Source organism: Atractosteus spatula, chromosome 2 (assembly GCF_055471065.1).
Source record: "Atractosteus spatula isolate fAtrSpa1 chromosome 2, fAtrSpa1.hap1, whole genome shotgun sequence".
NCBI classification, from domain to species: Eukaryota; Metazoa; Chordata; class Actinopteri; order Semionotiformes; family Lepisosteidae; genus Atractosteus; species Atractosteus spatula.
Genome location: NC_142707.1, coordinates 22579705 through 22607593, shown reverse-complemented (window position 1 = coordinate 22607593; position 27889 = coordinate 22579705). Strand labels below are relative to the sequence as shown.

Below are 27889 nucleotides of genomic sequence, written 5' to 3'. Positions count from 1 at the left end.
TACGATTGGCGAATGCATCCAGGGAGCAACAGCAGATTGCAGCAAGTCACAGGAGTGAAAACGGACCTGTCCGGGATTGCTAAACTGTCTCTAGGCAACCAAAACCTGACGCAAAGTCCCCCTCCCATGCTTCTCAAGATTCAAAAGGCAATAATGAATGAATAAAGAAGGGTGCCGATTGGTGGGATCCGCATTTTTCGAGCTAAAATAATTAGCGACTGTTTTATTTCTCCAGGAGCGATTCTTCAAAGATATTGCAGTGGACAAGCAGATGGGATCAGATATGCATCACCTTTCTCACAGATGAGACAGGTGAGTCCGCGCAGTTTTTTTCTGATTCCCCAAGGTGGCAAGCTTAGGACCGGAGAAGCCTACAGCCGCAAGGCATCAGCTTTCCAAAGCAAGAATTTTTAAATGGGTCTAGCAATGCATGATAAAATAGTGGTAGTACTGTACATGCAACATCAATTACCGTTTTACAGCAGTAATTCTCACGCTTGCCGCAACCTGTGCAACAAATAATGTGTTTTTCTGACTAGTCTAACTGTACGGTGGAAGTAACTTGAAAGGAGACACTAGTGCTGCATCTTCGTTCGAATTACATTTCAGATATTCAGGCTGGATAGTCAAAATTAAAGAAGGATGATTTTAAATTACCCTTTTCTGTCTTAATGTGGTTTTGGTGTTCGTGTTACCTGACCATTGGTAAACCAGTTTATATACAAACATTTTAAACAATGTAATGTATTTTGGTACAAAAAAACTGTGATTTCATGTTATTGGAAAGGCAGATTCTTTGCACAATTTATTAATAAAACTATTTTCTTCACTTATTGTTAATTATTCCTAAGGACATTATAATTATTAGGGGTATACGTTACTGTCGTTTAGCCTTATTTGCGTTGATTTGCTTTTAATCGTACATAGCTGTGTATCTATTGTAGGGATACATTGTTTCTTTTATTAAACCTAATGTTCTCAGCTGTGACCTTATGAAAGGTGTTCATGATGGTTTCACGTGACTTGCACGTTAACAACAGATTAGGATGCTTGGCTAATTCCAATTGTTTCAAACCGATAATATCATTGGTGCTCTGTGCAAATTGCCAGTGTCTTAAACCGATGCGCATTAGGTTCGTAGTTACCTCTCAGTGATGAACGCTTAAGTGATACATTGTCGTACAATATTGTTGTTTGATTTGCAGACAGCGCGAGATTGACGTGCCTCGCATCTGTAAGTCGCCCTTAGTTTATTATTACAGGTAATTTCATTTCATAAGCAATAAAACTTTAATTTGCCTTCCTAGGTTAAGTCACGCTACACTGCAATCGAATACAGTTTCTAATTACAAGAAAGTATAACTCTTAAACAGTTTACACGGACAATTTTATGTTTGAATGCTAATTCAGTTACAGTACATGTGAAGGTAATTTCTCTCTCACGTTCTAATGTCTAGTATTCTTCCAAAACATGTGTTTCCTCTTTTGCTGATGTAGTAGGATATTCCATGAGACTAAAAGCTCTTCATGTAGTTTACCTGGTCTGACTGCCTGATACTTTCATAAATGTTTCATGAATGGGTTTGAAAGCCTACAAATGTTTGGACTTGTTGAAAGTGAAAATTGTTACAAAATAAGGATTTGTAGACCTTGCAGGCTTGTTTTTTTATCGGTAATGTAAAACTTAAAATTCAAGAACCTGCAGATCTCTGTGCTGGAAATTAAAAAGGAGAGTAATATTAACAGTAATGTTTTTTTTTCCTACAGGAAGGTGAGGAAAAATCACTTCTCATCAATAGTTTAAGAGTTTTAAGATGATTGTTGTTCACTTGAGCACTTTATTATGTGGCTGCATACTAAATTTAAAAATTTACCAATTTGATTTTTTTAGTTGTTTCGAGTTTTGGAACTGCTGGATATGAATTTACCTCCAAATTCCATTACTTGAAAAATTCCCCTATTTGAATAAAAAAAAATAAAATGTACTTTCAGTGTCTAAAACAAATTAATACCTTAGTTCAGAAAACTGGATTGAAAACTGCAGACACTGGGGTGAGAAATTTGTACACATACCACCCCTACAGGACCAAAACTGAGGACTCCTGTTTTAGGGCATTAATTGACTGCCAACTGGAAGCTTTTAGATTAGTGGACAAGGCTGTGATTTGTTGTTGTGAACTTGTTGTGGTTTAACAGTTTATACCCTCAAACATTTTGTGTAAATTTCCACATTACTGCAATGCCTTAGTCTTGCACACCATTGTATTTGGCAGGAGTTTTCAAGCTTTTTATAATGGTGTATCAGTTCTGTCCCAAAGCGTCAGATCAAGTAACTCCTTTATACTGTAGGCCCTACTGAACGGATTAATTCTGGCAGTTTAACAAGCGAATATCTTAAATATATCTGAATGTCACTTTGGATCTGAAGCTATCAAGTCACTCCCCGTTATCCATTATAAGAAAGGCGTACCTAAAAGAAGCTAAATTAGTTCTTAAGACATTTTTTAAAAGTCTCCGATAGCACACGTTTCTAGGCTGCAAAGTTATTTATTCAGTGTGCACTGTATAATGTATCATAGCCTTTACTTCTCTCTTTACTAGGTAACGACGTAACATCAAAAACTGGTTTAAAGATTAGTTTATTAACAACGAAACCTTGCTCACATCAACATACTGTAAATACGAGTCCTAGGAGCCTACCAATTTCTTTCTACAAATTTAGCGAATTCTACAATTTTAGATTCGTCGTTAGTGTGCTACTCCTTCTTGCTTTTTTGAGCCCAGGACCAGACAATGAGTTTCCTTGTGATTCCTAGTAATAATCTGCCGTTGTATTAGTAAAAACGTGGCGATGATGAAGGCCGAGACTCAGTTTAGAGCAAATGCTGCTGTCCCGAATTTCCTTGGAGGTTAGCCTGGTTTCTCACCTGTGACTCGTTTCTCTCTGGCTCGAGTTTATTGACCCTTTGCGAATTGCAGTGCAGTCTGTCAATTCTGCGTACTCTATTTGGTTGGACATGTGGATGTCTTTAATAAAAATGGCTTATTTCATGTATTTTAATTGAATGTTTTAGTTTTGTAGTGCCGTTTCGGAAATGTTTCGGGAACCTTACATGAAAGCGTTTAACTTTTTTAAACTTTCTTGCGGTTTCTTGCTAGATCACATTACTTTCCAAAAATGTCTACGCTAGTTTCTATAGTCACGAGTTTTACTCATCATGAGACGATTCACATAAGACGATTTTCAGGGAGTGTTCATTAAGCCTACTGTCAAGTCAAAGAATGAACGATTCTTACTTAAGTTTTGATTATCTTTCGCTGAATCTACAGTACTTCTCTTTCCTGTTTTGTATTAGCCCACAAATGTTTTACAAGAGCCATAAAATGTATGTGACTGAAAAAAAAAGATACACGGTCTGGAGCTGGTAAAGATGGTGACCTGGATCAGTATGGATGAATGAAAGCTCACCGAAAAGAAGTCAGGCGTGCTTATAAAGTACATTTTGTGATAAGTTAAATTCATTTTGTAATTAAGAGCACAGTGATGTAGGAATACAATTAAAACATTATAAATGGTAGCCTGTGTAAACACCCAATTGAAAATCTCTTAAATACTGTATTGTAAACATTTGTTTCACAAGGTATTAAGTATACACTATGCTAAAAAGAGAAGACCACATAGATTCAACAAAGGACTGCATTATATAAATTCCCTACCAGTCAAAGCAGTCATGCTTCAAGTGAAATAAGACTGTTGTTCTTCTCTTAATCTGTATTTGCCCTGGCCTTTAAGGGCGTTCCACCCTCTGAAAGTATGATAACATCATGAGAAAAGAACATTCCCAATATCGCTGAAGAAAAAGGACAAAGACACGGTCTTCAGTTAGGCACCCTGCTGCTCTGTCTGGAGTCTCTGCCAGCTGTCTTGTGCCAGATCACATACTGGCAGTACAATGTGGATTCATGTCAAGTGGAAACTCCATCTACATTACTGAGTTTTATGATCTGAGTTGCATACAAAAAAAAAATAGGTGCTCATGCGAATCTTCTGTTTAATCATAGGGCTTTGAAATGTTTATTGGAGTTGGTCACGTCTGAATTTATAACTCCGTGTTTGTTAGAACCTGTGTCAGTCATTACATGCAGGTCGGCCTTTGAATCTCAAGGATCCAGTGTCTGGTTTAATGGGATTCCCAAAGTTGTGTGGTATAGTGTTGTGTAATAGGTTGATTTACTTATTTTATAATCATAATCTGGCTGTTACAGTATCTGTTTACATAGGACACAAGTCCCCCACTGAAGAGATTTTGCTGGATTATCAATCGGTTTCCTTCAAGGTTCTCCCACCAGTCCAGGTAAATCATGTCACAAAATACATTTTCAATCAGGTTTTTGGAATCTTCAGACAATTTGCAGTAAAACATTAACTAGTCTTTTTTAGTGGTTGGAGGAATCTCTCGCCAACCAGATTTTACTACCTGTAAACTTTGATCTGATCAGTATGATTTGTTTTCCCTAAAACAAACTAGAACAATGGAGTTATGTGTAAATCTCAGATAGTAGCTTTTTAAAACCTTTTTTATGGATGATTTTTAAAAGGTTTACCAGCTTCTTGCTATTTAAAGTTTAGTTGGTATCTGATGGTATCTTCCACATTTTATTTGAAGAAATAGATTTTGAGAATAATACCTTACAGAGATTTTGGGACAATTCACGAGAAGCAGGATCGTACAATATAACACTAGAAATGCTGTCCATACCATAACTTCAGGGAAAAAACGAAACCAGACAATTACTGTACTTCACAAATGAAGCCAATAACTGTTAATATCTTGTGCAGTAGGTTTGGTCTGGTTTAAATGGAAACATACATTGTTTCCACCAGTGCCTTCTGTAAAACTGAATCAGAGGGAGTGCACAATTTGAGATTGCATTATAATCTCTTTTCATTCTATTATATATATTATATATACGTTCATTATCCAAATAGCCACCAATTCCATGTGTGAATGTTGTGGCAAACAAGAGTCCTGTGGAAGCATAACGCACAATGCAGATTTGCAGTCTGGACATGACACAATTTGCAAGACATGAGTGCACATACACACGGACTCTCTGATATATAGGTCATTGACTAAAATTATTTTAGTAAGGTATATTCTGACCTTGCAGCACAGTGATGCAGTGTTTCTCATTGTTGCCTTGCAACACTTGGGCCCTGGGGTCAATTCTTGGGTTGCTATCTGTGTGGAGTTTTGTCTGTTCTCCCTGTGTTGGTGTGGGTTTCTTCTGAGTGCTCTGGTTTCCTCCCACAGTCCCACAAAAGTTGACTCTGTTGTATGTGTGTCTGTGTGTGCCCTGTGATGGACTGGCATCCCATCCAGGTGTATCCTGCCTTGCTCCTGTTGCTTGCTGGGATGGGCTTTGCCTCCTTCGTGACCCTGAGATGAATAAGTGAATAGAAAATGGATGGATATTTTGACAAGTGCAGTTTAATAATGCTTTTCTGCTAAAGTCCTTGGAGAACCATAAGATCTCTTGGAAGTTGGTATTGGATTGTACTTCTCTGTGAATTATTGGGAAGGCTTTACAAGGATTCATATGCTTATTCTGTACCACAGGGGTCAGCTTTTAAGACTTCAACTCTGCTGGGGCATTTTCTTGACATCTCATCATTGCTTTTTTTCATTTGCTTTCTTCAAAGGATGTTACATAATTCAGAGTTATCTCCTGATCCTTAGTTTGTTGCAATTTACAAATACATAAAAGCACACTACAAAATGGTAAAACTTTGTGAGTAAAGTGTCAGATATAAAACAAACCATATTCTTGATTCCTCTTAATAGTGATTTTACAAAAAAGTAACTATATGTACAATACATAATTATTCAACCATTAATCAGCTCTATGTCTAACTATGAATGTAGCCACATAATATAGTTGTATTGAGAGTTGATCTTGGTTATGTTTTTCATTATTTTGTAAGTAATAACTGGGCTTGAAAACACATGAGCTCTGAGTTAGGTGCAGTCTGTAGTGAAGTTTTTCCCATTGATACTAAAGCAAGGTCCCTTTAAAACAGAGCATCTTAGCTTTTATTGCTTATTTGTGGGGGCGTCAAGAAACATTGAAAAATACTGTAGCATTGATTTGAATAAGATTGGTGTTTGTAATAACCATTATTTGGGAATTATGTGGTTAACCTTAAAGGTAGCTTAGATAATTTGACTTTTTTATGCTAGCTACTATATGAAAGGAAAGTTCCTTTAGTATTGTTAACAAGGAAATAAATATAACTTTTTGATGCAATTGTGTAATGTCATGGAAGTAGTATTTTAATAATTCTATTCAGGGGGTTAGGTTTTAGGCCTGTGGTTTTAAAATATCTTTTATTATAGTCTTACTGCTACTCCTAATTTTTTCTCTGTTAGATTTTACTTTTTATTTTCATTTAGTTTGAGTTGTCTGGTTGTCCTGCAGAGGATGAACCTTCTTATAAAGTGTGGGATTTTTTTCCGGACATTCTTGTGTTAAGCCACCAAACACATCAGGAAGTAGCAAAAGAATGAGAGCGGGAGCAGTCAGGAAGTTATATGAATAGCACTGCTTTTTATCAGAAAGGGGATAAGCGATGAACTTATTAATGCATGATTTATTTCTTTGTGTCATTGGCAAAAAAGCTTGCTATACTTGTGGAACAAAAAAAGATCAAAGGTTTACTATAACTAATGCTTTTCACTTGACTTTAGTATTAAGCCATATTGCCTCAAAATAAGGTAGTTTAATAAAAAATAAATGCCTTATAAAACACTATTGATGCCACTTTCAAATAAATATCTCTATATATTATTAATTGATTATGGAAGAATTGCTAGAAACTCCCCAGTTATAAAATTTTCAAAACTTGATTTCACTGCTGCAACTCTACGACTTGCATAGAATGAATTATTAAAATTGCAGACTGTCATGCCACGTCTCTTTACACTGCTTGCTGGCAGCACTAACAGCAAAGATAAAGCATCAGGTGGATAACAGATGTAGTGTATTCAGTAAAAATTGCACGATCTCCGGTATCTGACAAGCCAAAGAAATCCCAGTGCTAGTCAGTTAATGAACCAGCAGTGTTTGGAGTATAAACCCAACCTCCACTCTGTGCAGAGACCTGTACTGCTTTCCACTCTCAAGGTTCTCTTGGATCAGAAATTTTGATTAAAAATACAGTAGGTCAAACATCTGGAACCTCTGAAGAACACACACACACAGGCTCAGTCACTGAAGAGATAGCCAATTTGATGTGACAAAATATTGAAAATCATTTTCACTCTGTGTGTTTACAGTTTAAGATGAGTTTGCTTCACATGATTGTGCTATTTCTGATCTGGTATAGATTTTATTTTTTTTGTGATTTTAATTTTGTGTTTTTCCATATCACTGGCTTGAATAAATACTTTTTGGTTGTGCAATGTTATAAAAATCTCTCTCCATTTAGATTTAATGCCATAATAGCTTGGCAAGGAAGATGCTTTAACTATCAGTGCAACAGCATTCCAGCAGTGAATTGGAAAATTATACAACGTGAAGGCTTCTATCTCCACCATATTTGGTCATTTACTTTGTTATATCGTTTCCACCCCTTTGTTTCTATCTCAATGTGTAGTGCCTTTCATCAGTCTGAAATTACCTTTCAGTGACAGGTAGAATTTAAATCTGTAACTTTTCGCTAAAATGGTATATTGGATTTGCATTAGTGATCTCTGAACTAGAGCCTTTGACAGACTAAATCAATTTTTGAATTATAGGGTGTTATACTGAAACACAACAAATACATTTTTTGTGGTTATAGTCAGTAATAACGGTTATGTATTTGCCGTGTATTTGCATGATGTATGCAGGAGAGAGTTGCATAAAGTTTGCACATGATTCTAATGCTAAAACCACACATGATGACTTTAGTCCTGATGCTCTCTGACATAAGCTGCCTGTGACTCGTGCACTCATAATTTTGCCTGAGACAAGGCGACAGTGCTAAAACAAAAGTTGTATTTTAAATTTAAAACCTTAAATAGCAAAAGTATCAGTGTTCAAATGCTTAAATGTACAAACATTTCCCTTTCTAGTTCATATTGTTTGTCTGGCTTCCTGTTCAGTATGTTTACAAAACTGAACTTGAGAAAGAAAATGTCTTTTATAGAGGGTCTGACAGCAGGAAATACAGTAGGAATTATACAAAGCATTTGTGTAATTTTTAAAAGCAGTCACTTTTAAAAAGCACACCAAGCAAATATTTTTGACTTTGGAAATTGGAAATGAAATTGAATACTGTATAGCATTTTATCAAAACATTGCAAACCTTAATGATTTAAGACCTCTGTGTATTAATTTGAATTCTGGTGTACGTTGATAAACTGGTATAATCTCTTCAGTGAGGTTCAAAGCTTCATAGTTCAGTTGCATTTTTGTGTGAGCATCCTCTGAAGACTTTTGCCCTATGCTTCTGCGATAGGCTGTTGGTTGGCATACATGAAAACTCGCAGTCCCAACAGAACAGTCTTAAGCCTGTGCTGTAAAGATGTTCTGCTGCCGTGATTTGAAATACATAAACTTATTTATACTGTATACAGATACACAAATTTTCAAATCTACTTAATTTTCCGAACAACTGCAATTCATTGTTCAATTGTTTTCTTTAACATTTTTGGGGAAGTCTTTTAAGATATCCAGGAAAATGTCAAGCCCTGCATAATCGAACCATTATTACATTATGGGTTGGGCTTTCACAGTGCCACACATCTGGTTAAGGAATGTTGCTATGATACTTGTGTAATTTGATTTACTGAAATCTGCATGATATATTTTAATGTGCTTTTACAGCTCAGCATTATCTAGTGAGAAATGTAGGCCAATGTTTGGTGGAAACAAATATTTTGGACATTTTTGAGTCTGGGACTAGGGACCAGCCCTTTAGAGCAGAGGGTAGGAGAGGAGGGGAAATGAAGGGGAGAGGAGCATAGGAGTGAGGGAGTGTCTGCACTACAGTTCAGCATTCTTAATTGTCTTGTGCTGTCATGTTTATGGACTGATGGTTGTTTTCCTTTAGCATGGATCTAGAGTATGATCTCACCTGTAGAGGATTTTTTAATGGATTTTTTTATGTCTCACTTTTCTCAGGTTTTACGCCTACTTTTGATTGCATCAGGGTTTGTTGATGTTATAAATCGAGTGTGAAGGTTTGATGTAATATCTGGGATTGGACCTCACTCCAAATGCACAAAAAAAAAATATATATGGCTTTTAAGATATTACCTTTATTTCCCAGATACCAAACAATTCACTGAGTATGAAAGAAGCTGTATGACCACACTCTGTATTCCAGATCTGTGGAGGTGTTTTATCATTTACTTTTTTAATTTACTAATTTACAAGATCGTCTCTAGAGTAATATTTAACCTCTGTCAATTCTAACTATGTCAACCATCTCTAAAGTGACAAAGACTCGTGAGAAACAGGAAGAAATGAAGAATGAACTCTTATAGCACGTCATAGTAATGTCTTCCAGTGGTAGATTGTAAATGTTGATGATAGCTGAAAATGAAGAAAAATGTTTTATTTTACCTTAATAACCTAACAAAAGAAGTACATTTCAATGCAGTTCGGGGGGGTTGTATTTTTGCCAGTATGCAATACAAGATTCCTCAGCCATAAAATCTTCCATTTTTAATTGAAGTGCACTGAAAATCAGGATGATCATTATGTCTTCAATGAATGACTCTACTTTTCAAACTGTATGAAGAGGGGCCTCTCCCAGGTGGTTCAGTGAATGCAAGAATTCATCTAGAGTGCAGGTTTGGCACTTTATAATATTACGAGTTTGAGGCTGGGCTGTCATTAGCTACTGTACGTAGCTATAAATGATTCTACTGTGTGGGCTTGAGTTGCCTAGGGTATTTTAGGCTTCTATTATAAAATCAACCTCTGTGACTTGCCAGGTGCTTTTGAGTGGGAAATCTGTTACCAGTTGATTCTAGGTTCTAGGTTCTATGAAGTACTGCAAAACTTGTGTTGTGTACAAACAACTATTGACAGGCGTACATCCATCCATTTTCTAAGCGCTTCATCCAATCCAGGGTAATGGAAAAGCAGAAGCCTATCCCAGCAAGCAACAGGCAGAGGCGGGATACCTCCTGGCTGGGACACCAGTCCATCATGGGGCACACACGCAGACAGTAACGCACACACTTAGCCCAGGGCCAATTTTCCCAGAAGCCAGTTAACCTACCAGTGTTTTGGACTTATGGGAGGAAACTGGAGCACCTGAAGGAAACTGGCATGAACATGAGGAGAACATACAAACTCCAAGCATTTCTGGTAGAAATCGTGCACGGTTCCCATTTGTCCTGTGCTAGCACGCTTAAATGACCTAAGCACATTACGTAATTTCTGGCAGTTCCAGGTTAGGAGAATAAAAATAACAGCTGTTTTCAAAATGTAAAAGTAATTGTAAAAGAGTGTCTAAATCCCATTCCAATTACAATAAAAGAAACATTTGACAAATAAAATAGTCAGGCCCAGCTGTACTGCGTTGTTCATTTAAGTGCGTGTCTTTTTCATTTGGAAGATATTTCTGAGGTTAATTTTAATTGGAGCAAACTCATTGGGTATTTTTCTTAAAGTTTCAAAACAATAGGTGTGAAAGATGGAATATAGATAATTTATAGATAGCAGTAACGTTCTGCAGTGAATTGTATGCAAAACTTTACATGGTGTTTTAGAACATGTTCAACACTGTCTGCAGCACTACATGGTACACTCTCAAAGTTAAGAGGAAAATAACTTCTGTGCTTTCAATGTTCAGTTGGCAATAGCTTACACAGTCCTTCGATTAAAAATAAACTAGTTGGGTATTTAGGGCAACGTGTCCTAAATCCTCACACAAAGAGAATAAAGGGTAGAACAATTCTTTTTTATTCAAAGGGGTGGAAGATAACATTCTTACCATACTGTATATTGTGCCTTATATTGATTTAAAAATGCCTTTCTTACATTGGCCTAAGATAGCCTTTTATAACACTTGGGAGTAATCTAGGGTCTGACTGCTCCCTAATACTGTATATATTTGGTTTCTTTATCTGACCAGGAATAATACATTGCAATCTACTATTCATCTGAATGGAATTCTAATAAATTGAAGCTCTTATCTGAAGTGTGGGATGGAAGACAACCAAGCTTTTTGCCCCAGCTGTTCTAAATCAAAACCAGTCTTGATGTTATTTTGAATTATACATCATACACAGATCCCTCTTCTTTTTATGTTTCACCTCACACATCCTTCCTTCTCCTTACCTTCACCTTTTCAGCTACCCCTTGGATCTCTCTTCAGTCTGCATGGGGTCCCAGCCTTCCATCCTAAGGCCAAGGCCCTCAGCCAAATAGTAAACCAGATCTTAATATACTGGACCTAAATACACAATAAAACACCTGCACCTCTGGGGTGTTGTTATTCCTTGTGAAATGGTATTTCTCTAGGAGCTACGATTTGTTTAACCTTCTTTCAGAATTCTCCAAATGTCACCAGCATTTTGTAGTCAAGGAAAGATTAAATAAAAAATCAATAGACTTGGGAAACTCAGATCATTAGAAAAAATGAACATGAGGTGACCCTTGTCGTGCAGGGAAATTAATTTTACAACAAATAAACAGTAAATAATAAGGAAGGTGAGTTCTTGGCTTTGAAAATCATACAAAACTGACTCAATCCCCATTTTATTGCCTCTATTAAAAAGACACCCTTTCTTGATCACTCTATCTACAAATGCAACCATACATCTCTTGGTTAGCATGCTGATTTAAGGTACTCAATATCTTACTTTTTCTGAATCACATCCCTGGCCAGACCAGTGCTGCAGCCTGGCCATGTTCCTTGACTCATTCTTTGCGTCCTTAAAAATGATCGCAATGCAGAATTGTAATAAATTAGTTTAGAACAAATACCCAGCTGTGTACTTATTGCCTATATCCAAGACTATATAAACTTTTTTGATACAGTTTAAGTAGAGGGGAATTACAGTGCTTGAACAGTGTTTCTTTTTAGACTATGAAAATACTAGCAGTCATAAATTAAAGGATTCAACAAGGATATCTTAAAAGTTACCTGACAATTTGTAACTTGTAGCATGTGTCTTCTTCATAAGTACATAATCAGTATACTTTCATTCACTTTATATTTTAGATGTATCTTTATTGATATTAGCAAATATTAGCATGTTATTATTGAGTAAAATCCTTAAAGAAGTAGTTCTAAATATTTTCAGTTACCTCTGAGAAATGTCTTTAACATTTCTTTGAATCTCAGTAAGTGACGGTTGTTCTTCTGTTTTACTTCAAAAGTAAAACAAATAATTCTACTGCATTTATTTAATAGCCCACTGCTTTTAATAGTTTATATGGAACAAATCTGTTGACTGATTTTTCATCTCTTTCATAGACGTTCTTATGTAAATACAATTTACATTTTTGGGGAAAAAAAATCCTTGTGGAAGGTTACATTGTCCATGTTGTAGTACAGATTACATTGTCCATGTTGCCCAGAATTAGTTTTAAAAAATGATCATTGCTAATGGAGTTCTGCAGCTGTAAGGAATGCAGGAATGCAGGAATGCAATTGATCTTTGTGAATTATTGAATGAGGTCCAGTTTTAATACAAATGAAATAACTAGGGTAAAATATGAACTTGTGAAAGAGACATTGTGATTTTTAGCAATATTCCTGTGATTAGGTTTTCATGTTCCTTTAATGTACTTTTAACCAACATAAGGTGGATTAAAAAAAACTCAAAATCCCATGCAGAAAATGTCTATCATCACCTCTGTAATTACACAAATTGGCACTTTGCTTTCATGTGTTTTGGCAGATGCAGCAGTCAGACTTTAATCTCTCGCTTTAATTTGGCTTTGCACTCTGTCTCATCAGAACAGGATTTTAGGAAGACTTAAAATCTTGGCAATATTTCAGCCAACTCCCATGATTATTATGTATTTTCTTTGTAACAGTCCTTTTTTAAACAAAGAAATTTTGTCATAATTTACTTTCCATTTCTGTAATCCCCTATTGCCACACATCCATTAATATCATGTCTCAATTCTCTTTTTAAATTTATCTTCATAAATATTACAGTATGTAATACAGTTTATAATACTGTCTTCATTATAATACTGTCTACAATCAGTAGAAATTCCCACCAAACTAATGGAGGAGTTATATACAGGAGACCACCTTAATAGACTGTGAGAGAGGGCAGAATGTTCAGACAAGGATCTCCATCCTGTCTGAACCTACTGTCCTATCACTGGCTTCCTTATTTACAATAATTACAAACGAATAGTTCATATTTTGTGTTTGTATACAGATATATTTATAAAGATTCTAAGTCCCTGTGTTCAGGTCTTCTACATTTCAAAGTTAATCTCATTTGCGCCAAAAATAATGTGAACTAAACTACATATTGTTGCATAGGGAGGCAATGCTGGTTTCTGTACAACTAAAAGATCCTTCACAGCACAGTCTGCTGTGATGCTGATTCAGAAGATTCTGTTCTCCAAATCGTATAATGTATGCTGGAGATACAAGCTCAGGGTTGGCAGGTACTCAAAGGAAATGACCTTTAATATAAAAAATGCAACTAATATAATCCTAATATTACTACTTTTTATTGGTCTCACCAGGTCTCAAAAATACCTGTTACATTTCAGTCACAAAAGAGTTGTCCTGAATTTCTGGAGCTTTGGACTGTAGGAAGGTGGTGCTCACTTGCAGCACTCTTGCTTCTCCAGTTTTTGGAGAGAGGATGAGACCCCCATTTACACAGTAATTTGCTAGGCCTTCCAATGTTCCAGTTCTGCATTGGCGACAGACGTCCAATGGAGGAAGGCTTTCAAGTGTAACAGGGCTCATGCACTGAGCTAGTTACAGAAATGACATCACCCCTCTCTGAAGTGTGAGATCCTGCCTTGGCAGTCAAATCCTCTGCTGGCTATAGAATGGTGCTGTGTGGCTCTTGGCCTGCTGGAGACTGTCTAGGTCCTGACAGGGGCAGAGCAGAGCTGCACTTGTAACCAGTAGTGTGTAGAAATTCTGCGGTAGTGGAGGACCTGGTCTTTTTGTGTGGCAGAAGTGTCTAGAGGGAGGAGCTGTGTGTGCTCGGAGCCCACAAGCACCAGAGTTCGAATCCCGGCAGTGGCTCTATACAAGGTCATGCCAATAACTCCTGAATTTATCTGAGGGCTTTCTAACTTGTATAGCTCTCCAGACTCACTACTTAAAAGTTGGTCTATCTGACTAATAACATGGTAGGCCCTGGTTAATAACTAGTCGGTACAGACTAATAATCATTTAAACTATATAAAAGGTATGTCAGCAACCCTAGATCTTGCTGTGTTCCTGGAGATTTTAGAGGCACCTTTTAATTAAAACCTGATTAAGACCTAGAAAACACACTTGATTTCTTATCCACTTAATTCAATTATGTCATTAAGTTCTTAGATGGAATGAAAATTAGAAACAAATATAGCAATTGAAGTCTAGGGTTGTACCTGTCCTAATCCATGTTGGTAGCAGTATACCTGTAAAATGTAACAATATTTTTTAATGTGTGGGTATTTAAGATGAAGACTTATTTAAACAATGAATTATACATCAAAACAACAGTTGTATGGAGCTCTGAAATAACCAAGCACTTTATTTTTCTCCAAGGTCTAAATCAGAACACTGATCATTTCATAATATACAATGGAACTTCTTTAGGTTTGTGTGATGTTATACTGCAAACTTCCAGATTTAAGTAGTGTCCCAGTGCTCAATTTACACTATCTAATGGTGTGATGAACTTGCAGAGAAACAACACATTTTTTGTGGTACTCACATACTAAGTTCTTGGAATGTGATTATCACATATTATTTGTGAAATGTTAATCAAGCAGCTGAGCCAAACTGTGTGTTAGTCGTCTGTGTTAATTTTGGAACATGTACTTATTTTCTTGACATTTCTATACAAAAGACACAATTGCTTTATCATATTAAGTTAAAGAAAACACCTTCTTGTGAAACCTTATTAAAAAAGTATATGCCATGCATATATGTCACATTATATATACTACTTCATCAAGAGGTTTTGTCATTCAAGAACATATAAATGACTATACATTTGATTAAATTTGATTTTTAAAATTATTTACTGGGGTTTTGATTTGAGAATGCAACATTCTACCAAGTAAAAGGTCTTTTATTTTTAAATCTTTAAATCTTTTATTTCTTTTATTGGGTAATTCTTATATTATAATCAGTTCTTTGTTTGATTTTCTTCTTTGCACCTGCATCTGAAGCACAATTAAGCATTGAAAAATATACTGATGTGAGCATGTCCACCATCAGTAATTAATTTATGACATGCTGTTCACCTCTCATTTTGAAGTTTTCTGTTATGTCTTCTCTGATCAGCCATTTCCACCTCATCTCTACATTAATGAGAGCCCCCTGGAAAAGGAATCTTCTGCTAATTGTTTGACAGGGGTGCCTTCTTATACTCTGTCACCCACCCCTGAATTTTATGAGTGGAAAAAAACCCAAAACCACATACTATATATAAAAAGGTTGTTAAAATAGCAGTAGTCTGTCCAATTTTCCAAATTTAAGCAATAATTCAAGGGTTATAAAAAACAGTTATTTTTTGATGTAGTGTTTTTCTGAGCTAATGTTTTGTGCCCTGTCTGGCATACACAACTACTGGCTTGTGGAATCTTTTTAAAATTTAGTGCTTTGATCTGGTTTCTGTCAGTGGTCAAACTCACTCAGAGGAATTGCACTGCCTTCTGTTACACAAAATATCTGCAGACACCCTGGAGAGAAGATACTAACCCAACTAAGCATAAATCAGATTTTATTTTAACCCTCTATATCCTGCAGACAATGGACTTACAGTCCATTATATACATTTTCTTAGAAAATCCCGACCAGAAAATATGTACAAAAAAATATTAAGGAATGGCTTGACCTCTATTTTTATTATGACCTTGCATCTCTTTGGTTACCTCTTTTTCTATTGTATTACCCCCAATAAATTTGGACTTAGTTGAAAATAGTAAGGAAGATATATTTGGTTTTAGTTGCGTGTATTATGAGAGTGTTTAATATACTTACCAGCTGTGTACACCACACAAAATCTCCCAAACAGGTCTAAAATATCACTTTTGGGATACATAACATGGAATACTTGGAGATGTGAAAAACAAGATACTGTGAACTGACAGATCTGAAGTATGGTTGACTTGTAGATTCCAGCAGTGTTGATAAAGCCTTACATTGAAATAAATAGATTTACACATTGAAAAGATGTAATCTGCACAAAAGGGCATTGGTTTTAAAATGAATAGGTAAGGGTTTCTTTTTTTCTCTTCAGTGAAAAAGCACGATCAACTCAACTGGGTATATATTAAACCCACCATAAGCCATTCCAGTTTTCACAAAGAAGGGCAGTGAAGGCCTTTCTTTCCTGAAGAGAAAGCGTGAGCAGATGTTCAGTCTAAATACCTCTTTGTATCCACGGAGGAAATGTGGTTGAGAAATCAAAGGAGGCTTCTTTTATTTTTTTATTGTTTGGCTGAAAAGGTTAGCCAGACCTCTACAGGCTTCTCTCCTGATCTCCGTGATTCGTTCCCGCTCAGAAAGAAAAAAGAAAGACCCATGTTGTCACAGCAACACCCCTGTGTTTTTCAGCAATGCATCTGTCCAACCTGTTTATCTGAAACCCCTAACCCATTACCGTGACTAATTGTGAAAATCTTGTCTGGACTAGCTAGCCTCTAACTACCCAGCGTAAAATGAAATACCAAATTCTGCTCAGAGTTGCTTACCATTCAAGGCACCTGTACAGTACATACCGATGTACAGCAATTCCCATTCACAGGAACGGATTTTGTTTCATTGTGAAATTGTATTCAACATGTTGGACTGTCTTAGTTATAAAATGGTCCTGATTTCCCGTAAGTATATTAATGGCAGTAACCTTGTTCTGTTGAATGGCAAAGTGGATGTTAATTCTTTGTTGGTACTAGATAATAAAATGATTACAATATTTACCGCAGGATCTTTAACTGCAAGATCTGATAGTACCAACTTGTTAAATATAACATTCAATATTTTTTCTACAAATGGAAAAAAATAACCATTAAAATTTGACTTATGTCATGCTGCATAGTGTAGTATGCACATGTGCTGTAATGTAGTACATTTATAAAGCACAACCTGCAGTGCTTGGTGTTGCAAATGTTTTCAGAAACACATTACTAGGAATCTGAAATCAATATAATATTCCCTATTTTTCCTCTGTGGGTTATTTTAATTTTTTTTTGTCATTCTTGTGGGTTTATTAGTGCTTTAATTAAGGAGGAATCAAAAGTTCAGGACTTAAAGCTTCAGCAATACTGGCACTTCTCAAATAATTCCGGAAAAACACTAGGTGATGGTTAAAAAAACTGAAGGTGCCAAAGTCTCTTTTAAGCTCAGAGGGACTCCCAGTTTAGCATCTGGCACAGGAAAAGCTGTGTCCCAGATTCAGTTTAAATTAAGCTTTCATTTCTGGATAGGAGTTGTACATTTTGTTGCATCCGAACAAAGTAGGACAAAGTACAGGCTTCAGTTATAAACATGGGTGCTGACGGCAACTGCCTTTGGGATTATGTTATAGATCAACTAAAATTATTGTGTAAGTGCAAGATAAACCTATATTGACAATCCTAAACCATCATATCATAATGGATCATAAACCACCATGTACATGCCAGAAGAATTCATGCTTGGCAGTAGTTCCATAGAAGGACTTTGATTTCCATGGGCTTGCCACTAGGGGCTGCCAAAAAGACCCCATGTTGCGTAATTAGTGATTTTGAGTATTATAGTTTCACTAACTGTGTAATGATTTGGAATGCACATTCTCACGTGGTTTTGTGTAAATAAGGCTGTGTCACTAGGAAGAAGGTGTTCAGTTGTAGGCCATCAGGAGATAAATTAGTGCATTATAGAGAATATGCAGTAGTTATTAATTAGTGCATTATAGAGAATATAGTAGCAGCAGACTATGAAATACAAGTTACCTTAGAATGGTTTATGTGCGAAGGTCCCCGGAGCCACATTATCAGAAGCACAGGCAAGTATATACAGTACATGTGAAGAACTCTCAGAAAAAGTCAACGTTTGTGCAAAACTGTATGGAAGGTCATGTGAGGCAGTTATTGGAGTGTGATGTGCAGTAACTGCTGGGTTCAGTAATTCTCTATAACTGATTAATGGGACCATGGAAGTAAAAAAAGGAAACCTGGGCTTTGAAATCTGTGCATGGAATCTGACACAACAGGTGATGGACAGTGGACAGACCCAGGAAGGAGAGAGAAATGGTGCACCAGCAGGCAATTCTGTCATTTTCTCCCTTTATTCTCAAAGGCTGAAGACTGGCACAGCAATGGCATGCAATCTTAGAATTACAGTTCTCAGAAATGTAGCTGATGGAGAAAAAACACACCTGGCCCACTGTTTTTTCAATTACCGCCCACGCACCCAGTTACTGAAATGATGGACTTGCAGATTGGATGACTGAGTGCTGTGCAGTCATGAACACTTGGCTTGAAGAGAGGCTTTACTGAAGTGTCCTACAGTTTATACATTACAGTTTATTTCAACAGAACTTGAAATACATCATTTAAAGTATTTTATATGTTTTTAAGACATTGGTAACTCTCTGTATTCATCAGTATTTCATGATTTTCTCATTTCCCTTTTCCTGATATCTTTTTTAAAGTAGAATTTCTTTGGGGAGTAGTTTTTGTGCCACTTGAAGTGTTTTTTTTATTTTTGATAGTCCCATGAAATCCTCTCTCCAGAATTAAAAGATATCCTTTTACTCATCCTTTGGGGATTAACTCAAAAGTCAAATTAGATTTGTACTTGTTTAAGTACCATTTGAAAGTACATCTACATGCTCGTTTTAAAGAAATGTTCATGTTTTTAGTTTGTGTTTTGGGAGGTCTCTGACAAAACAGGAGACTTAATTTTTTTCCTTAATGCAATACATGGAACTTTTGCCACCATGCAGGCATAACATAAAGCAGAGCATTTATGAGTAGTGAATTGAGCATAAGGTTCTTGAGGATATACACCATGAAAATTGCAGAAAGTGCTGACATTTCTGCTATGGTCTGTTACCATGGAAACTGCTTGTTCATGCCTAGCAGTGATTCACAGTATGATAAGATATGTCTGGGCTCTGAAACCTTTTCTGAACTGGCAATTTAACCAATAAGCAAATGTATTCTGCCTTCGCTATTTTTGTGCTTTTCTTTCTGTCATTTATTCACTTTTTCTGGCTTTGATTTTGATTTCACTGCCAGTACCTATCTTCACCTGTCTTCCCCAAGAATCTCCCCTGTTATTGAGGAGCTTGTGTGTCTTTTTTATGTCTGAATAACTGTAACGAGATAACCGCTAAATATAATGAAAGACAAGATTAACAAGGTATGCAACAAAACAATGAAAGGACTACTGGTAAAGTATTCTGCATAGGTAAGTAATATAACAGATTGCCATGCTGGTGGCATACTTCACAGTCTAGACATGTAGATTACAATTTAGTCTAAAGAACTTGATGTCTGATGAAAGCCGTTACATATTGTACCTTCGAGGTTCGCCACAAAGGTTTTTGAAGTTTTTGTAAATGGTATCTTTGTGTTGTCTGTTGAGTTATGATGTTTGCAGAGTAGTTATCAGAAAGTGTCTGGGACAGAGGACAGAAAGACCTTTTCAGGTATTTTTCCCAGCCTCAAAATGGAATGCAAGGCGTCTAGTTTCTTAGCCGGTCCTAATTTGCAGCTGTGGAAAAGAGACAATGAATACAATGTGCTCTTCTCAGAGTGTCGCCATAGCAATGCACCTTTTAAAGACAAGAGTGTGAAAGAGAGTTTGTCCTCTTCAGCATAAATGAAGATTAAGGTTTCTTTGTGAGAGAACTGCTTCCCTATGCAGTATTAGTAATGTGATGGTTATTGCTTGAGGACTGGCAGAACACAGGAAAGCACATCACACCACCCATAGCCGTGTTATCTTTTAGCTCTATACATTAGAAACCATTCTAAGATAATCCTTTTTACATAAGATTCCATTATAGCCTAGAAAAACCTCAAAACTCAATGGAAATGTTTCCAAAAAATCTTTGAATTCAATGTCAAGATTTGTACTGACTGGGGTAAAGTAGATATGAACAACTTTCAGAAGGCCTGTTATATTTACTTGGAACAAATAAACATGTTAGAACGTGTTATAAATTAAAGAAGCTGGAATGGAGTAAGGATTGGTTGGTTCTGATGGGGTCATGAGAAGGTTATGATGTGTCATACAGCTGCAAAAAATGTTCTGGAAAAAGTAGTGGAAATTCAGACTTGAGGGATTGTGGGAATTCATTACATTACTGTTTACTCTGGATCAAATGGAAAAATTGATGTAAAAATGTGAATTAAAACAAAATGAAAGATGTTTTCAAGGATACAATTGCTTCCCATTCAGTTGTATCTATAGTCTGCCTTCTAAACCCCTGATGTGAATCGCAGTACACTCCAACTTCCAGCACATGTACTGTATAGTACTATGATATTAGTTCATCATGGTTCACTCTTATTTAATTGATTTAACTTTTCACATTGAAAATGAAAGGACTGAAACTGATGTGTCTATATTTCTTTATCATTTTAGATCGAATTGCTCTGTGGGGGAAGAACTGCTGTTGGCTTCTGGGCTCATATCTGTTTTTTGCAAAAGAGACAAGGAGTTGGATCGTTTTGGGGGCTAATGAAGAAAAATCTTACGAAGAGCTATTTATTCTCCATTTAATTTGTTATGCCTCATTGTTTTGCTAGCTATTTCTCTGCCATCTAATCTCACAATGTCATTCTGTGAGAGGTTATCTTTCTGGAGTAATCGCAAGGCAGTATTTTATTAAATAGCTTTGGCTTTATTTTTTTTATTTCAACTGTATTTTAAGACACAGAGACCAGAACAAAAACAGGTCTGGAACATTAATTCTAGAATGCTTTTTTCCTTCACCTGTTTTTTCTCCTGTTTTTTTATTTTTTAAAAATTTTGTGCCTTAAATCGTTGAAGACCTGTAATGTTTTCTAAATTTTTATTTGTGGAGTCCGTTGCTAATAGTATTACAATCATTGAGGGGAAATTCCTAGAAACTAAATATCAGATTTGCAGTTGTAGGAATACCTGATTCCTTGATATCCACATTTTTCAGAGAAACCTCTACTCTGGTTAACTGAATTGAAATTGTCTTGTTCATCTGCTTAATGAGGCTCATGCTACAGTGAAGAGTAGCCCAGGAAGGCTTATTGCTAAATCTGGATGAAAAACCAATTGATTCACAAAAACCCAGATTAGTTTTCCTCTTGGCCTACCCGCAACTCCCTTTGCTTGGACACAATGTCTCTGCCACGGATCAGGGTGGAGGAGGCAAGTGCAGCCACAGAGGACAGCCCTGCTATCCCTGATGATCACCTGAGGAGCCTGAAGGCCCTGACAGAAAAGCTGAGGCTGGAGACAAGGAGGCCCTCCTATCTGGAGTGGAAGGCCCAGGTTGAAGCCCAGAGCTCCAAGGACCTCAGCACCCAGGAGGAGTCAGCAGGACCTAAAGAGGAGAGGAGAGCCGGGGAGGAGATGCTAGGCACTTTGAGGAGATCCAAACGGCACCTACTTAGCAGTGCAGTTGTCAGGGAGGAGAGCCCACCCACAGGGACCCTGAAAGGCTTTGGGAGCATCGACGAAGCACTCATCTGGCTCAGGAAGGAACTGGTAAGGCCTTCCTTGGGGATCTGTTAAAGAAGTAGGCTGTTTGTTTGAGTAACAAACTAGATAACATCTTTAGATGGACAGGCAGGGCATTTGAGAGATATCTTCATGGTATAATTACTGGTACAGGTATTACTGTGGAAAGAACAGTTTGATATCTAAAGTTCGCTTTCATGAATAGTGCTATGCCAGAATAAAATGGTCTTTCCTCAAAGTACAACATGTAATTTAGAGGCAGGATTGCTGATTGAATCCACAGTACATTTTGAAAATTCTAAAATATTTGGAAACATTGTGAGATATTGTTCATTTTTCTCCTCTTTGATCCCTAGAGTCACTAATTTGTGTACTTCTCAATATATAACTCTCCTGTAAAATTTAGGATATTAGGGTTTAATTCTGGACCTGGGGCACTATCTGTGTTCTGTTTGTATGTTCTCCCTGTGTTCGAGTGGGTTTCTGTGGGTGCTCCAGTTTCCTCCCACAGTCCACAGACATATCGGTAGGCTAATTGCCTTCTGGGAAAACTGGCCCAGGTGTGGGTGTGTGTAGGTGTCTGTGTGATCCCTGAGATTAACTGGGGTCCTGTCCTTGGCGTGACCTGTTAGTGCCCATTGCTTGCTGCGATCCCCCGTGACACTGTAGTGGATAAGGCAGTTAAAAAATGTATGGAAGAATGTCATGCATTATGTTTCCTGACACTTTTGTTTATGTTTAATTTTCAGTGCATATTTAGAATAGCAGACACACACCAAAATACAGTGTATACAGGCACAAGTACAGGTTTATTCCATACTGAAACTAGAAACAATTAGCAAATTTTTTATCCTGACTTTTGAACTGTACCGCTTTAAGTACATTGCATTTAAAAAATGCTGAAAGCAAAATAACTTGGCTTGTAGGCCTGTTGTTTTATGTCTTTCACATTTATATCATGTAAAACGTAAGTAAATTATAGCCTAGTCTTGTTTGATTTATGACTTGAATCCGTGTACTTCATAACCCCATTCTTCCGTCCAAATCCTTCTTACGGTTAAGTATCCTGGGGAAAGAAAAAACCAAAAGACAGAGTAGGTCAGCAAATGTTAAACCCCTGCTAAACCACTTAAGCTTGATCATTTGATGCTGTAATTTATTGAGGGTTTTATTTTAAGAGAAAACACTTTCTACAAAGAGCTGAACAAGTCTGTAAAGTAATCATAAGGAAAATCTTGTCAAAATGTCCCTATATGCTCTTATGTTGGCACATTTTTCTTTCCTACCAAGGCATAAATGTGAAGCTTTTGGCCTGCAATAAAAATTGCTCCGGTAAACCCACTGTGTGTGTGTGTCCTGAAATTGTGAAGAAAAGCAATTTGTCTGTCTTAATCTTCCTTGGGTTTAGACTGTAGACTTTTTCCACATTACATCTGTCTTCAATTGGAAGAAATTGCCTTTTCCTTAAAGGAATCTAATTTGGTGTCTTTATTAGTTACATTGATATGACACAAGAAGTCATATAATCTTGGTACAGATGGTATAATCTTTGTGCTCACAATATTAAAGTTTTCTTTGTTTTCTTATATTAAAGGTGTTTGGCAGGAATACTTTATTTTTGTTTTTTGGAATTTATTAAAAAATAGATCTTTTATTGATTTTCAACAGAACAAAACAGCAAAAATGCAATAGTAACCATGCTTGAACATAATAGTAAAAGTTGTTAATTTTGGAAATGTTATTGAGTAAAATCAGTCAAGGACTCAATGACACAGTCACATCCAAGAATACATTGTCAAACAAGGTTTTAAAACAAAAAATATTAAATAAATATTTGTAACTGGCTATTGATTAGTTTTTTATGGAAAACTATTTTTAAATAATGTACTGGAATCAGGTCACCCATGTTGTACAGTTCTCTACTTTTTTGTTACTCTCCTGAAAGAATATTTTCAGCATACTAGAGTACTTAATACTTAACAACAGCTGGGGAAGAAGATGTAACCTTGTAATTATAAAACTGTATAGAATTGTGGTTTCAGACAATGAAAGGCTGTAGATCTTCTTAAACATAGGAAATTTTGGGGTAATATAATTTATGTTCAAAATTGGACACATATAAGACTGTAGGTTTTTCAAAGTGATCAAGGAAGTGTTGGCAGATTCAAAAGAGAGGATAATAAATTGCATATATATGAAACCAGAAAAAATAGGAGTGGACTCTTTTCATTCACCACTGAAGTGTAGTACTCACCTGAGTGATGCGTAACAGCAATTATACATCAGGAGTCTCCCTAACTCAGCAGGTTAGGCAGAGAAGTGAGAAACGAACTGGAATTGAGCCAAGACATTGGGGTTAATACCCCCAATCTTAATCTTATAAATGGCGTCATGTGATCTTTAATGACCTAAATATCCTAAGATCTTTGCAAAGTGGTCTACAGTATGTAGAACAAATTGACAATCTGTTTGTTTACTTGTATAACATTATATACTGCTTTTAAATAATTCATTACAACCTAAACAAAGTAGCAGCAGGATAATATTATATGCTTTATTATTTACTCATACACAAATGAAATGCAATACTAAGGTCTAATGTATTTAAATATACAGAGAGGTATTACAGTGTCCTGTTAGAAAACCGACCTTTCCAGAAGTTTACAGTAACAGAAAAATGTTGCTTAAGGTTATTAAAAATCTTTCACTGAGCAGTCAGGTTGCCCTCAATCTGTACCAAAGGCTTTCTTGTCTTAAAGGAGATTCTTTCTCACATCATTACACTTCCAAAAATATGTGCAACATACCTTGTAATATTAGAAATATTGTTTTTATCTACGTATATAAACAGTAGTGTTAGTGCATGTGTGTGTGTTTGGAAATAGGAAAAAGGAAAAAAGCTGGCTAATTTTTGGAAGTGGGATTTTGTCTTGAAAACTGTAAAGCAACTATGTTAACTTATTTATAGGAGTTAAATCCTGTTCCACTCTGGTGCAATAAATATGCCCATTCACTAAATTCTACCTTATAGACATGGAAACTAGCCCCAATCCTGTAGCAAATGATGTGCAAGATATGTCACTCCAACACCACAAATGGCTGGATAAAAGTAGTAAATAAAAAACAAAACCTTTCCTAGTTATTTATGAAGATTACTAAATCAAGGTAATAATTTATAATTTTAATTTTTAATTACTTTATAGCAGGAAATCACAAAATCACACATACAGTACTTTGGCTAAGCATTAGAACATAACAACCTGACAGACTAACTAAAACTGTACAATTTTCTATGTGAAACATTCAATTTGACATTCCTTTTCAAGTCACATGAATTTGTTTTCATTGCTGTAGGAGGCTCTTTATACTGTATCTAGATAGTTTTTACAGGAACTCAGGCATTTTCTTTGTCCTGCCATAATTAAATACTGCGCAATCACTAATTTCAGTTAAAAAATCTGTATTACGTAGGTCTTGTAAGATTGTATATTTTTACACTATTCACTGAAATTAGATCAGTGTTCTAAGATCAATTATTTTGTTTATATGCTAGACCCAGAGAAGAAAAAAAAAGACTAGTTGCACTTCTTATTTATAGTTTTATTTTATAACTGTGACCTCTCTGGTTATTTCATTATTGTCGTTACAGTTTTACTACTTTTGCTTTAAATGAAAAGGAAATATTTAATAACCCATCAGCATTTAATTTGAAATATTGGAATCCTGAAAGGGGGTGGCTTGGTGGCACAGTGGATAGCATTGCTGCCTTGGAGTGTTAGTGCCCTGGGTTCAATTCTGGATGCTATCTGTATGGGCTTTGGGTGTTCTCCCTGTGTTGGATTTCCTTTGGGTGCTTTGGTTTCCTCTGATAGTCCAAAACATACTGGTAGGATATTTGGTTTCTGGGAAAACTGGCCTAGGTGTGTGGGTGTGTGTTTGTGTCTGCCATGCAATTTAACTGGTATCCTATCCAAGGTGTACCCTGCTTTGTGCCCATTGCTTGCTGGGATAGGCTCCAGCTCCCTTGCAACCCTGAATTGGAAGACGTAATTAGAAAATGGATGGATGGAATATTGAAAGCTTATGAATCAATTTTAAAAATGGAGAAGCTAATTGGAAAAGTTGTATTTTTAATCCCATAGAGTTTAGATAACATATTGTTTTTTTCTCTATAAAAAAGTTAGTTTCAAGATACCTGTAAATGACCTGTAAATGTTAAATGAGTGACTTTATTCATATGTCTATCTTTTGTTTAATCTTTGTAATGGACGACTGTATAGCTTTAACAAAAAATGCCCAATGCCATTGTTCTGTACATCTCATTAAAAATGGTTGTACATTGAAAAAAAACAGAAGAAATGTCATGTTCACTGAATTTCTGCTTCAACAGCCTGTGCTCAGTTGGTGCCATACTGCCGCCAAAGACTGGGACTAACCTTTTGTACAGTTCAGAGACAAAACACAACTGAGTAAAAACTGAGTGCAGACCTTTCTACCAGGCAGTTAATTTCAAAACTCCTGGTGATGAAGATTGAGAATGCTTTCAAAATTCACACACTTTTATTTCTTTTATTTGCAAAGCAGACTAGCATTTAGACAATATTTAATACTTAATTAATATTTAATTACATTACAGAGAACTTTTTCCACTACATGCTGAATAATAGAAAACAGAAACTATGTTTAAGCTGTTGAGCCTTTCTCAGGCTTTAACAGCCAAAATATGTTGTGTTTCTTCATTCTATTTTTAGTGTTGAATTAACCTTTACTTATTCTTATGCAGCCAACACATGCTGACTCTCCCCACTGTGAATTCAGTCCTTTTCCAGGCCAGGCAGAGTAAAATGTCAGCCATGGTGATAACTATTGGAGCTCCAGGGGAATAGCTCATGGTTTTGGAACATGTCTGCTCCCACAGTGAGAATACACAATGGCCGTCATATTTCTGTGTGTTTTTCAGACAGAAATGCGTCTCCAGGACCAGCAGCTGGCTAGGCAGCTGATGCGCCTGCGCAGTGACATCAACAAGCTGAAGATCGAGCAGACGTGCCACCTGCATCGCAAGATGCTCAACGATGCCACATACGAGCTGGAGGAGCGGGACGAGCTGTCTGACCTGCTCTGTGACTTCCCCGTCACCCCTGGCTTCAGCCTCTCCACCCCGCTCAAGCTCATTGGCGTTACCAAGATGAACATCAACTCCCGTCGCTTCTCCCTCTGCTAGTTCATTGAGCGGGAGAGAGGAGCCCAGCTTTCCCAGAGCAAAGAGATTTCTGTTCTGTGTCTCTGCTGAGGGGGATTCCCCAGAAAACCAGTTTTCCTGCTCTCTCATTCCTGGAAGAAATGTCTAGAACATTGAGGTTGTCATCATTGTCAGAGTGCTCAACCTGACAGCTTTAATCGACAGAAGCCAGTTTTTTTGTGGAAGAATGAAAAGTTTCACTTTTTTAAAGCTTATTTTTTAGATTGCTTAAATGTGTTATTTCTCTGCAAGGCCTTAATATTGAATTCATGTATTATGTCTTTTGTTAAGAGTTTTAAATGAAGCTTTCCTGAGGGATATACAGATGAATTTTGCCCTAAGAGTGACAATCTTAAGAACTTCATATTGCTTTAATAGTGTGTGATTAAGTCTTGCTATGACATTATCCTTTTATTTTTTTAATCACTGAAATATACTTTCCTTTTCCAAATGTAATTCTAAAAGAAAATAAAATGTGTATTATTCTGACTATTGATCAGTAAGTGATCAAAATGTCTCTTATTGGTATTCTTTGTTGAATTGCATTTCCACACGTTACAAAATTAAACTCTACTTCAACATGAGAGTTGATAATGTGTGTCACCAAAGAATAACTTTGTCACGTCACGAAATGGCAATGTTTGTCTAGGTTATTAATCAAAATATTACGCAAGTACATACTGTAATACCTTCTTTTGTACTTTTGAAAATTACCTCAGTGCTATTAATCATCTTTTTATGTTCACAATATTCAGTGTTCAGGGCTGTGGCCTTGAATTAATGTAAAA

General features: G+C 36.4%; 1 protein-coding gene across 1 annotated transcript; it reads left to right on the top strand.

The window, feature by feature from the left end:
- Positions 1 to 33: 33 nt before the first annotated feature.
- LOC148839453 (protein FAM167A-like) lies at positions 34 to 27614 on the top strand. The gene is made up of 3 exons (XM_088938863.1): positions 34 to 312; positions 20786 to 21886; positions 26820 to 27614. Exons 2-3 carry the CDS (start codon positions 21518 to 21520, stop codon positions 27081 to 27083), a joined length of 633 nt encoding a protein of 210 aa, XP_088794989.1. The 5' UTR covers positions 34 to 312; positions 20786 to 21517; the 3' UTR covers positions 27084 to 27614.
- The last annotated feature ends 275 nt before the right edge of the window (positions 27615 to 27889 follow it).